At 44.0% G+C, this 13,483-nt stretch overlaps 1 protein-coding gene across 1 annotated transcript; it reads right to left on the minus strand.

The window, feature by feature from the left end:
- Positions 1-10,961: 10,961 nt before the first annotated feature.
- LOC125529631 (uncharacterized) lies at positions 10,962-11,717 on the minus strand. Its single transcript, XM_048694082.2, has one exon. It carries the CDS (start codon positions 11,640-11,642, stop codon positions 11,181-11,183), a length of 462 nt encoding a protein of 153 aa, XP_048550039.1. The 5' UTR covers positions 11,643-11,717; the 3' UTR covers positions 10,962-11,180.
- Positions 11,718-13,483: the final 1,766 nt, after the last annotated feature.

Genomic DNA, 13,483 nt, shown 5'->3' on the forward strand with positions numbered 1-13,483 from the left:
AGCACAAAATATCTTGGAGCACCATCCGAGTGTCAAGCACACTAGCCCACTCCTCAAATATCATTTCACTGTTCAATCGTCACTGGTGAAATATGGGGACGTGGACCCGCGTCGTGAGGGCAACTTCGGCGGCCCACTCCGGCGAGAGCGCGGCTGCAGCCGCCAGGCGCGTGCTAACAAGCTTTGTGAGGACGAGCACAATCTGCGTCCTGGCGACCAAGGCAGCCCAAACTGCCGCTATTGCTTCTTAGGCGGCGGCAACAACATCTGCCTCGGGGATAGCAACTGGCGAGAGTGGCACAGTAGCTGTCCGTTCCGTAGCGGCGGCCTAAGCACTGATGGATGCCACCCACGACCATGTCGAGGCCGTCCACGCCTAGCTCATGGCGGTCACCACACAAATCGAACAAAGCTTCTCCGACAACGGTCAGCAACCCACGGCCGAAGAGTTGGCAATCGCCAAGAGCGTTCGAGTAGCCGTCCATTCCTGCGCGGCATACCTTGCCACGATGGAGCCCGCCAAAACCCAGATCGCGGCCGCCCACGCCCAGCTCATGGCGGCCTATTGCAAAGATATGGCAGACACAGATGGCGAGATGCTTGCCGAGTATGGTGCGATTGATGCCATGGAGCCCCTTCCCCAGGAGACCGTCGGGTGCGAGCTGGACATGGAGGCGGCGGTGGAGATCGACGAGCACCAGTTGTAGTAGTACTCTTTGTTTTGTTTAATTAATAGCGCCGGTCTTTAATTTGTTAGAGTAATGTTTAGGCCAGCTAGCTCTGTTTAATTGCTGAACTTTCTTGATTAAGAAGTGTGGGTGTGTTGTAGTCTCCTTTGTGTGCCCAAATTATGCAATGACGTGGATGACCACTGTAACTAGGGAAATCCGAACCAAAATTTTTGACGTTCAAACTCATCACACACGGGTTAAGCTATCTGAATTGTTTGTGATGTTCACATATCGTACACAGTTCTGAATAAGGGACCGTGTCCGATGACACTTTGCGCGCCAGTTTTTTTTCGCTGAAGGGATTCCAAATTTTCGGCTTCCGCAGAAATATCTACCTCCCCGCTCCCTCCCCCTTACCAAAAGCCACATTTCCCATGTTTCGGCCTTCCTTTCCAAGTTGAAACATTCACTCCTTGCTTGCAACGCCGCCTCCTCGCCGGCGGACCTCCTTCACGCTGCTCGGCCTCGTCTATCCAGGCAGGTAATCCACACCTGACCCCCATTCTTCTCCTCTTTCCACATCCCACATGCCCCGACCGCCGGAATGACACCTTCCACCCAAATCACCGACCCCTCCACCAAATAAACGCCGCCCTAAGCCATGGTGCGCACAGTATAGCCAGGATCTCAAGGAGCATTTGGCAGCGGAGAAGCAAATCGCAGCCGCATACGCGGATGAGGTCGTGATGGCTGTCATTCGTGTCGACCCCCAGATCTTGGAGGAGCACCTCGCCATCGAGGTTACCATCGATGCCTCGCGCGCCAACAACGCGACGCGGTTGGCTGTTTGGTTCAATTCCGCAATGCGATGTTCAATTGTTGTGGGTGCATTCTGTTATTGTATACCATGTGAGAAATAAATCGAATTTGGCTGTACTAAATACATGAGAAACAAATACAATTGTTATATTTCCAAGTTGTTAAGCATGCTTGGTTGTGTTAACTGTCTGATCTTCTATTAGGAGTATGTTATATTGTGTAATGTTGTGCTCAGTTAACATTTGGTTCATTTATTGTGGTGTTTAGTTAACTATTTGGTTCAATTCTACAATGTGATGTTCAATTATTGTGGGTGCATTATGATATTGTATACCATGTGAGGAACAAATTGGATTTGGTTGTACTAAATACACGAGAAACAAATACAATTGCTATATTTCCAAGTTGTTAAGCATGCTTGGTTTGGTTAACTGTCTGATCTTCTATTAGGAGTATGTTATATTGTGCAATGTGGTGCCCAATTAATGTTGGTTCATTTGTTGTGGTGTTTAGTTAACTGCTTGGTTCAATTCTGCAATGCGATATCTAATTGTCATGGGTAGAATTTTGTATTATTGTGCATGTGAGGAATAAATCGAATTTGGCTGCACTTAATACATGAGAAACATATACAAGTGCTGTATTTCCTAGTTCTTAATCATGCTTGGTTTGGATAAATGGGTTTTCCATGTGGCTTGAATTAATCTAATGAATATGCAATGTGCTTATTTTTCATCAACATATTTTACTGATAGCGTGTGAACCCTTACTTAACCTGATGACTAACTACCTTATATGTGTTGCAGGGAAACAATGGGAAGCACTAAGGTTTACAATCGAGGTTAGCACGTGCATGGTCCATTGTCTAATAGCACATTATTGTGCAATTGCAGGAACCATTCTAATATTTTGGTTTTTAACAATTTGGTCTTGCACATGTAGGTCCTGCTGTCAGAGGTTTTGACCCACTGTTCGACCCTTTTTGCATATGGGGAAATGAGTTGTCCATGAATATCAATCAAATCAAGAAACTCAGAAAGATTGTTAGGATAAACAAATTAGCGACAAAAAACAACAAGATCTTTGTCCGCACAATGAGGAAGACATCAGTTCACTACAAGATGGTACTAACTATTATACCTTGCCTTTTTTTATTCCTTTGCCCCACTTCCAATATAGAGAAGATATTTATTCACATCCTTGTTTTCAGGCCTTTTCAAAGCAGTTCACTAATGATTACCTCTCAACCCACCTCTATGGTCAGGAGGCGAGGAAGGTTTTCATACAACACCCACGGTTCAATATTGAAGTGTTCCTGAAGAGGACGAAGGACAGGCGGTCAATCATCCACAGGCACTGGCCTAAAGTTGCAAAGACCTTCAACATCAATGAAGGCTCAATATTCGCCTTCCGCTTCAGCAGTTTTCCAGATGAGATGCATATGTCTATATACCATCTATGATGCCAATTTCGAAAGGTTCTACATGTTGCATGTGAAACTTGGTGCTGGTGCAGTTGTGTAATGGGGTAGCTGAGTGCTGAAGCTATATGATGTTGCACTCTGATGTATTTCAATTATGAAAATGAAATATATTGTATGCTTAATATGAAATGTCAATTAGATTAATAATTGGATTATTAATAATAGGATAATTAGCCTGCTAATTGGGTTTTTCTATTGCAAACAGTTATTGAGAAAACACCGTGTGTGACGCTTTCAATAACACAAACAGTTTCTAGGAATAAACCGTGTTAGATTAATGAACAATCACACACGACATCCTCTTGAAAACTGTTTGCGTTAGGCTACCCCTCACAAATGTTTACCACATAAAAACTATGTGTGATGGACAGCCTTTGCCACATAGTTTCTTCTATGCACCGTGTGTGATGCATTCAATAACGCAAATAATAAAATTGTTAATACTGTGTGCAATGGAAACGCTATCACAAACGATTTAACGGGGAAAATTGTGTGTGATGTACCTACAAACAGAAATGTTTTCCTTGGAGCGACTGTGTGGGATGTATATACGAACGGAAACGTTTAGCGGGGACTAACTATGTGGGATTTACGACCGGAAATGATTTCGCTTGTATAATTGTATTTTTTGAGCACTACTGTATGTATAACCATATTTGGTCGCTCGCCGGTCGCACACGACCTCATTTTGCTGAGCGTGTGTGCCAGGAGGGCATATCCCCGACGGTTTCTGGGTCGTGTGGGAAGGACCCCCTATCGCCCACACTCACTTGGTGACGGTGCCAAATGTTGCCGCGGAAAGGGGTTAAAAACCGTTTGTATAGCACCTCGATGTACTAGTGAGAGGAGATCATCTTCTGCAGCCCCACTGCTTTCAAAGGGAAAAGGAAAGACAGAGTGCCAGTGGTTGAATCTGAGGTAAGGAGAAGTGAAAGGTTGCAGCAGTTGCATAAAGGATTTATAAAGAAAGCATGTGAAGATAGTATCTGTATGGCTTGCTCTGCTAAGCCCCCTGTCTGTAGCACTAAAGTCATTAAAATTTTAAATTCTTCTTATTGCAAGGTGGATCCAAAGGTGTGCACAAAGGAGAACCTTCTACAAAAGAAAGCTAAGAGAGGAGGAAAGCAGCCAGCATGGAAAGACTAAAGCTTCTGAGAGAGAGAGTGAGACATAGACCTAGTAGGAGGCCTCCTTTTGGGTGATCTCAGCAGTTTATGTAATGAAGCTTTGAATCAGCCCACTTTTGTAATTGAATAATTTTATGCTTTGCTTTCATCTAAAAGACTCTGGATGCAATGGGTATGTAAAAGTGATGACTATCTGCTATGCTTTAAGTGCAAGAGTGTTGCTACAAATCTTTGCTGCTTTGACTGTTTGAATTGCTATGAATAAATCCTGGAACATATTGAGTTGGAATGTTAGAGGTATAAACTAAAGTGATAAGTGGCTAGCTATTTCAAACAAAATAGATGAAGCTCATAGCTCAGTAATATGTTTGCAAGAAACAAAAATAGAATCTTTTGATAGCTCCTATATTAAGAATTTTTGCCCCAGAAGGATCAATAAATTTGATTTCTTGCCTTCTGTGGGAGCTTCTGGTGGATTGCTCATTGCTTGGAATGATAATATGTTTCAAGGAGAATGCCTGTTCAAAAATGAATTTTCAATCTCTATGAGGTTCATCTCAGTTCACACTAGTGATTCTTGGATATTAACAAACCTTTATGGGCCATGTGATAATGAAGGAAGACACAACTTCTTGTCCTGGTTCAAAAATATTCAAATGCCTTTAGAAAGAGATTGGATAATTACTGGGGATTTCAACTACATCAGATATCCATCCAATAGAAACATGGGAACTGGAGACATAAATAATATGATGCAATTCAATGAAGCAATCAGTCAACTTGCCCTAGTAGAAATTCCTTTGGAAGGTAGAAGTTATACTTGGAGCAATATGCAGCAAGCCCCTCTATAGGAAAAAAATTGATTGGGTGTTCACTTCTGAGAATTGGTCTTGAAATTATCCCAATACTATGGCTATTCCCCTTTCCAAACCTGTTTCAGATCATTGCCCTTATGTCATCTCAATTGGTACTAGCATACCAAAGGCACAAGTTTTTAGATTTGAAAAACTTTTGGCTTCAACATCATGATTTTAAAGAGACAGTTCAAGCTAATTGGCAACAACCTCTACTGGCTAGTGGCGGTGCTAAATTAATCACTGCTAAGTTTAAAAGGCTCAGAAAATGCCTTAATTTGGAGCAAGAGCATTTCAAATTTAGCTGGCAGCATTCAGGCAACCAACAATGTGATTTTGATGTTGGACCTTTTTGAGGAGCACAGATTGCTCGCTGATAGTGAACACAATGGAAGGGAAATGCTTAGAGAACATTTGTTAAAACTTTTGTCTTTTTAGAGGATCTATTGGAGACAAAGAGCAACAATTAGATGGGTTAAAATTGGAGATGAAAACTCTAAGTTCTTCCAGGAAAAGGCCACCATTAAATATAGACACAACTTCATTCAAACTTTGCAAAATGATAAGGGGGTTGAACATTTAGAACATGATGCAAAGGCTGCTATTCTTTGGGCATCTTTTAAAGAAAGACTGGGACAGACTAGTAATATTGCAGATCCCTTAAATCTGATCAGCCTCATCACTAGAATGGATGGTTTGCAAGAACTTGATGCTCCTTTTACAAAAAAAGAAATTGATGATGTCATTAAACATCTCCCTTCAGACAAAGTGCCAGGTCCAGATGGATTCAATGGTGATTTCATTAAAGCATGTTGGAGCATAATTGCTGAAGATTTTTGCAAAATAGTTGATGATTTTTATCATGGAACTATATTTCTTCAAAGTATTAATGCTTCCTTTATCACTTTAATTCCCAAGAAGGACAATCCAGTCAGAGCCAATGATTTCAGACCAATTTCTCTTCTCAACTGCACAATCAAAATTATAACAAAGTTATTGGCAAACAGGTTGCAGACAGTTATTCTTAATATTGTGCATACCAACCAATATGGGTTCATTAAGAGGAGAACAATTCATGATTATCTTGGGTGGGATTTTGAATATTTACATCAGTGGCAGCAGTTTACGAAACCAATTGTGTTGTTAAAACTGGATTTTGAAAAGGCATTTGATCTGCTTAATCATGAAGCAATTATAGAAATACTGAGAGTAAGAGGATATGGAGATAGATGGTTAAATTGGATCACAATGCTGTTGTCCTCGGGAACATCATCCGTTTCGCTAAATGGAGTGCCAGGCAAGTTCTTTCATTGCAAACAAGGAGTCAAGCAAGGAGCCCCGTTTCTCCTCTCCTTTTTGTTCTTGCAGCTGATCTTCTTCAGTCAATGCTTAATGAGGCGATGCACCAGAATTTGATTCAGGCACCTATTGATAGTCAAGCTTGCCCAGATTTTCCTGTTATCCAATATGCTGATGATAACATCTTAGTGTTGCCTGCTGATGCCAGACAATTGTCCCAAGTTAAAAATCTCATTTTTGCACTATACTGCCTTTACTGGGCTCAAGGTCAACTATGAAAAATCCTTCATGGTACCAATCAATGTGGTTGAAGCTCATATCAGCAACTTGCTCAATATCATGGGATGCCAATAAGAAAATTTCCCCTTCACCTATTTGGGCCTCCCTCTGGGCACAACTAAACCAAAAATTGAAGATTTCAACCCAATGATGCAAAGAATTGAGAGAAGGCTTACTGGTTTCTCTACCATGCTCTCTTATGATGGAAGATTGTTACTTATCAAATATGTATTTGTAGCATTACCAATCTTCTTCATGTGTACTTTGGCACTACGCATGGGGGTTATTGAACAGATCAATAAATACTTGAGGAACTTTCTATGGAGGAAATTTGGTATGGAGGACAGAGGGACAGCCCTGATTGCCTGGTCCAAAGTTTGTCAACCCAAAAAACAGGGAGGTCTTGGCATACTAGATATAGCTCTTCACAATAAGGCCCTACTTATGAAGAATCTCATCAAGTTTCTCAACAGAGAAAATATACCTTGGATCAATCTTGTCTGGGAGAAATGTTATCATACAGAATCACCAAGAGGAAAAGCGGAAGGGTCATTCTGGTGGAAATCTCATATTGCACTTTTAGACAGATTTAAGCAAATTAGCAAATGCACAATAGGATCTGGCCAAGCTGTGTTGTTCTGGAAGGACAAATGGCATGACCAGGCTCTGCAAATTACACTTCCACATCTTCATTCTTTTGCAGTAAATGAGGAGCAAACAATGCAAGATTTTTTTGATGAGCATGATTGGACTGGGCACTTTCATCTACCCTTATCCATGGAAGAGCAATTCAATCAGTTACAAGATCTTGTTCCCAATCTATATCAACACAAAAAGGATAACTGGAGCATTATTGGGGCTGTTGGTAAGCCCACAACAATTCACATATACAATCAGATGCTGGAGCACAAGGAAGAACACCCCATTTTCAACATCATTTGGAGTAGCTCTAGTAGACTTAAACATAAATTCTTCTTCTGGTTAGTTGCACATTGTAGAATCAACACCAGGACTCTTACTCAGAAAAGGCATGCACCTTGATGACATTTTCTACCCAAACTGTAATCAACAGGCAGAGGTGACCATCATGCACTTACTTTGGGACTGTAACTTTGCTCAAGAGTGTTGGAACTCTCTGATACCCAACAGGCAGCGAGGTACATCAGGTTATGAGGACACCACCCTGGCAATAAGTCATTTACCAAAGCAGTTTGCAGTAGAGATCATCATACCGGGATGCTGGAACATATGGATTCAGAGAAATGGAAAAGTATTCAGGTCAATCCAGCAGTTTGTCCAATCCTAGAGATTTCACCTTAAGCAAGATTTAAAGCTTCTCAGACACAAGATTAAGCATAAGTTTGAACTTAGATTCACACAGTGGATGGACCATAACTTGTAATGATGAACTCCATACCTAGAGCAGGCATTGGCTAATCCCTAGCCAATCTTTTACCCCTTGGGGCTTGTACATTACTTATTTTATTAATATATTTACCGTAGAACATTTTAGAACACTTGTTCTATGGTGTTGGGTTCAAAAAACCATTCTGTCACCCTTTCCTCGGTGCTTCTGATTGTGACTAATAGTACGAGCATCTTTGGTCCTTCTCCTAAAACCGAGCTCTTCAAAAGATCTCCCAAAACTGAACTCCTCAAATTTAAGGAGTTAGAAAGTGTGCACGTCTAGCCCTTCACCTAAAATTGAACTCACTATAGTTTTTCTTTTACTAATTTCTTCCATCTTTTTTGCATGCAAACTCCATTTCAACTACATATGCACAACATATCATTGAGAACATTGATATGTCTAATGCATTGCTTCAACATTATTTCAAATTTAACTATTTAAATTCAAACACACCATACAATCCAAATAAAGTAATAATTCGAATAAATAAAACATGATAAAAGTGCAGGAATCAACCGTCATGAAGTGCCCACAAGTGCTCAACAAGATCATTGTAGAGTTGATGGTGAGTTTATGGGTTCTCTATCATTCAATGGGCTGCAAGAAACCTCTAGATTATGTTTGGTTGATGCTTCGGTTCCACAATTTCACCATTGTAGAGGTAGCAAAAGTCCTCTGGCTCTCCTCTCCCATACTCGATGATCATGATGTGTGAGATATTGCATGTTGTCACGGTCTGTTGTATTTGTGGGTTCCAATACTCAACAGATCAATGAACAATCAAAAGCGAGCTTGAAGCACACTAAGAGCTCTCTCAATGTATGCCCCGGGACACTATATATACTGATCTAGCACCTCGTTATCAAATGCATAGTATCGATCCGAGGATGCCCACCAAACACAACGTGCACACCATATCCATACATGCAACATGCGCACTATGTGGATGGAAAGACAAGTATCATAAAAAACACTAAAAGAACCGCAACAATATCTATACAATGACTGCAAGGAGTCAAATTTAACAAATGATTACATACGAGAGTCTTTCGACCAAGTCGTAGCTCTCACAACATAAGCGACAAATAAACTTAGACACCTAAATTTAACAAATACCTTAAGAAGGCTTAAAGAAAAGCAAATGAAATCTATAACCCTTCCAGAAGGACTGTATGGGATAACCATATCTAATGCCTTCACCACTAGAGATCACCTATTCCAAATGCTACCATCTGATCTGCAGCATCCGGATAAAAAGAATAAATAAAGCAAGATGAGTACTCAACTATACTCGCAAGACATACATAAAATCTATGCTAAGTATGCATCATTCTCAAAGAAGGGGTATGTGGTGAGCGGTAGCAAGCACTGGTATCCTATAGAGGCATGCTATAAGATAATAAAGCATATATGCATATGCATCATATGTTCTAGCCACCACATCATAACACTACATTGCACCCCCCTCGCATCTCCCACGAGGAAGGATCCCCAAAGACACTCACACCAAATATGGTTATTATTAGTTGAAGCTACTATGATCAGGTACACAATCTTCAAGTCATCCATAACCGCGGACAGGGCTATTCGAATAGTAACCCTGCAGGGTGTACCAATTTACCCTAACACGTGCCTAATGTTCTTGATGCCGGCCAATAGGACGCTCGGAGTGTGCCGACAGAGAGAGTGTGGCCATATTACTTCCCCTATGTTGCAAACAAGTCCAAGGAACCACCCAACTTAGTCGTACCTAAATCATGAGTTTGGCCAAGTTTTTCGAAACAGACCAAACAGTTGCATGCACGACTAAGGTGGCTATAGACCACATGATAACCACTCAGCAAAAGTGATGTGTCCACACCATCTAAATGTAAGATGTTTTGACACTTCAATTTAAACTGCCAAAATATCTTATATTTAGAAACGACAGTAGTACAATGCAACACGCCGCATCGCTTACCTGGTTGCACACCAACACACACTACAAATAAAAAGCCTGAGTATGGGACCCCTGGGTACTCCTGGCCATGGGCCGCCTGGCCCGAACAGCCCGGCCCGAAAAAGCCCGGCCCGACCCGGCCCGACGCTGCTCCCGGGCCAGGCCTGGGCCTAGGTTTTGAGTCCGAAGACTAGGTCGGGCCGGGTCTGGGCCCGCTGTTTATGTCATTTACTGAAGAGGCCTGGCCCGAGGCCCGAGGCCCGACGTGTTTTTTGCTATGATGGGCCGGGCTCGGGCCTGAGTTTTCTGCCTCGGGCTTGGTCAGGCCCGGCCCGAAGCCCGGCCCGGCCCGGAGGATGGCCAGGTCTACCCCTGGGCATGTCTGAGGTAATGGTACTAGGCCGAGAGGGGTCCCATACCCCCCCAACGGGGGGTTGAGTACGCTCAATCTTGGATCAAGATAACAAGAACTTGGATGCTAGTGTCAGCTCAAGTGGAACAAAATCCTTTCTTACATATTAACATAATTATGTTGGGATGACAATTTTATTTAGCAAGCAAGGCAAATCCGCCATGTTTAGTTTTTTGTTAGGATTTGCCATTCTTAATAAAGAAAATTGACATCCTTGTGACAACATAATTTGTACTCTAACGTTTTTTATTACAATGAGTTATAAAAAAACGTTTTCTTGCCAAAAAAATTCTGACGTTCGCCGATTATCAAAGTCCATTAATTATGGTCCATAGCTATCGATTTGAATCGACGGTGGTCTATTGCGACCCTGATCATACATCTGATTGGCCAGGCTTTCTAGACAATTAACATACAGTTTTGTTAAAGCACATTTAGATATGCAACAAGTATTGCACATCTAAATCCTATGTCATTAATCTTACATGAAGATATGTGTGGATATTTTCTTTTTCTTTTTTTCTGTTTATATTTGATTGAATCACTTAGATGTGCTATAGACAGACCACATAAGCTAATTTGTGACCAATAAATGCATACCGGTACATCTCAACAAAATTCTAGATAAACGCTGGCTCCTGCGAAACGCCATCAATGGATCTCATGCTAAACTGGAATCGTATAGAGCTCATTGATATATCCACGATGGTACAAAGGTTAATTGAAACAACGACTCATGCGAGTCTTGTTCAAATGATCAAGCCGTATCAATAGAGTTTTCCATGTGAAATATACTATTTCCCCCAGCAGCAGTAGCTAACACTGGCACTAATTGAATAGCAAGGCAAATCACCGAGCAGAAGCCCACATGTAAAAAGCATATGATTCACGAGACGGCCGCAGCGACGGCGGCGCGGTCGTGGTAGCCGCGGCAGTGCGGGCTGCTGGCGAAGTCGCTTAGCGGGAAGGACGTGGAGACGGGGCCGATGTAGAAGCTGAGGCGTTCGCCGGCGCGGTCGACCTCGGCGACGGGGATCCACAGGAAGAGTACCTTGACGTAGATGCCCTGCAGCGCCGCGAGCTTGCCCGCGCTGGCGGCGCCGGCGATGCGCGTGTCGTACTTGACCAGCCACTGCTTGGCTAGCAGGAACTCGCACTCCCGCGGGAAGTACACCTGGAAGCCGCCGTCCCGATCGAGCTCGTACCCCTCCACCCCCTCCGGCAGGATGCCCCGCGGGAAGTCGTACCGCTCCAGCATCTCGTACGCCGTTGGCGTGTCCTCCGCGGACGACGCTGCCGCCACGGCGACGGCGGCGAGGAGGGGGAGGAGGATGGGGTAGGTGGCCATGGACGGCCGGGGAAGTTCTTGCTTTCTTTGGCTTTGATTGGGTCCGACCTGGCTGCTTTGCTTACTTGACAAATGACAATGAAGGTGTTGACTTTAATACAGTAGCGTATCGTTGGATGGATGCTCACTTGTTTGTAGGGTACTACCCCTCTAAATAAATATAAGAGCGTTTACATCTTACTGAAGGGAGTATTTTATTTACAGAAATTAGAAATTTAATATATTTTTAGTTTATGTTTGGTTGGAAGGGTTTCAATAAAGGCGATGCTAGGCGTCGGTGCGTCGGGGGAACGTTTCGGCCGGTCGCACCCTAGCCGTCAGATCAGCCCGTCCCGAGCCGTTGGATCCTTATCCAACTAGATCGTCGTCTTCCTCTCGCGAGCGCGTAACGAGCGTCGTCTTCCTCTCGCGAACCCCATCTCGCCGGCCGCCCCGCGTTCCCCCTCGTCGCCGCTCCTCCCTCGCCTGCCCTCCTCTTCCCTGGTCGCCGTCCTCGCCGGCCGTCTTTCCCGGCCGCCCTGGTCGCCGGTCGCCCCGGTCCCAGTCCTCGGCGACCATCCTCTTCACCGGCTTCGCCCTATGCAATAGCAAATCCCTACGGTTGTAGCTTCCATGGCCACCGTTGCAGCTCCGGTGGCGACGACTGGAGCTCACCGGCGTGCTCACCGGTGTGCTCGCCGGCGCTTATCCCCCGCTTGCGAACAAAAAAAATCAAGCGCCCAGGGAGATGCCCAGTGCTGCAAACTACGACGAAAAAAAGCTACAACTAGCAATAGGAAAAGCTTCAACCGGCTACGATAAAAGCTTCAACCAGTATACGACTGGAGTTATGGATGACCAAAAAAAGTTACAACCGGTGACAGAAAAAGCTTCATCTAGCGATGCAAAAAAGCTTCATTGGACTATAAAAAAAGTTTCAACCGTTAAAACGAAGGCATGGATGAAAAGTTACAACCGGTGATAGAAAAAGTTTCATCTAGCGATGAAAAAAGCTTCATCCGACTATAAAAAAAGTTTCAACCGTGGAAACGAAGGCATGGACGAAAAGTTACAACCGGTGATAGAAAAAGCTTCATCTAGCGATGAAAAAAGATTCATCCGACTATAAAAAAAAGTTTCAACCGTGGAAACGAAGCCATGGACGAAAAACAAAAAGTTGCAACCGACAGTTATAAAAATTACAACCGCATTGGAAAAAGCTTCAAACTTCTTATCTCAGCTGCGATCCCGCGATGAAGATGACGCCATTTTGCTGCAACCGTAGTAGATTTTTGCTACCACCAGCGATTGAATTTGCTACAACCAGTTTCAGCAAAAAAAAATCGCCATGGAGGTGTAGTCTACCATGGCTGGTTGCAGCTCCGGCGTGGCCGGGTCCGGCGAGGTAGGCAGAGCTCCGATGCTGCAAGGTAGCGCGTCGCCGTGGTAGCACCCCGTCGCCCCTATTTGCAGCATCTCCCGTGGTCACCGCCCCTCGGTCGCCGGCGAGATGGGATGGTCACCGCGCAAAGCCATGGAAGCTTCGAACAGGGAGGGGAGGCGTGGTGCTGCGACCGGGGGGCGAGGGGGGAGGGATGGGGAAGGGGTGGGGTGGAGGGGGCAAAAGAAGAGGGCGGCGCGCGCCCCGGCGAGCTGCGCGAGACGTGGGGGAGATGCGATATAGAAGACACGAGGAAGAGGGAGACCGGCCCAATGTTCCGCCGTGCCCCGGCCCCAAACGTTTCCCTTTCAATAATTGGTTGGGTTAGCATATTCGACCAATCATTGAAGAAGTCGTAAGAGTAGTTATAATGCGTGGTGCGTATTTTACTGCTCAGGGGTTCGTATATTTTACGAGTGCA

This window comes from Triticum urartu, chromosome 1A, assembly GCF_056163025.1.
Source record: "Triticum urartu cultivar PI428250 chromosome 1A, HENAU_Tu73, whole genome shotgun sequence".
NCBI classification, from domain to species: domain Eukaryota; kingdom Viridiplantae; phylum Streptophyta; class Magnoliopsida; order Poales; family Poaceae; genus Triticum; species Triticum urartu.

Bases quoted from the DNA above. Each gene is read 5' to 3' on its own strand.
- LOC125529631 (XM_048694082.2), bottom strand. From the start codon at position 11,642: ATGGCCACCTACCCCATCCTCCTCCCCCTCCTCGCCGCCGTCGCCGTG.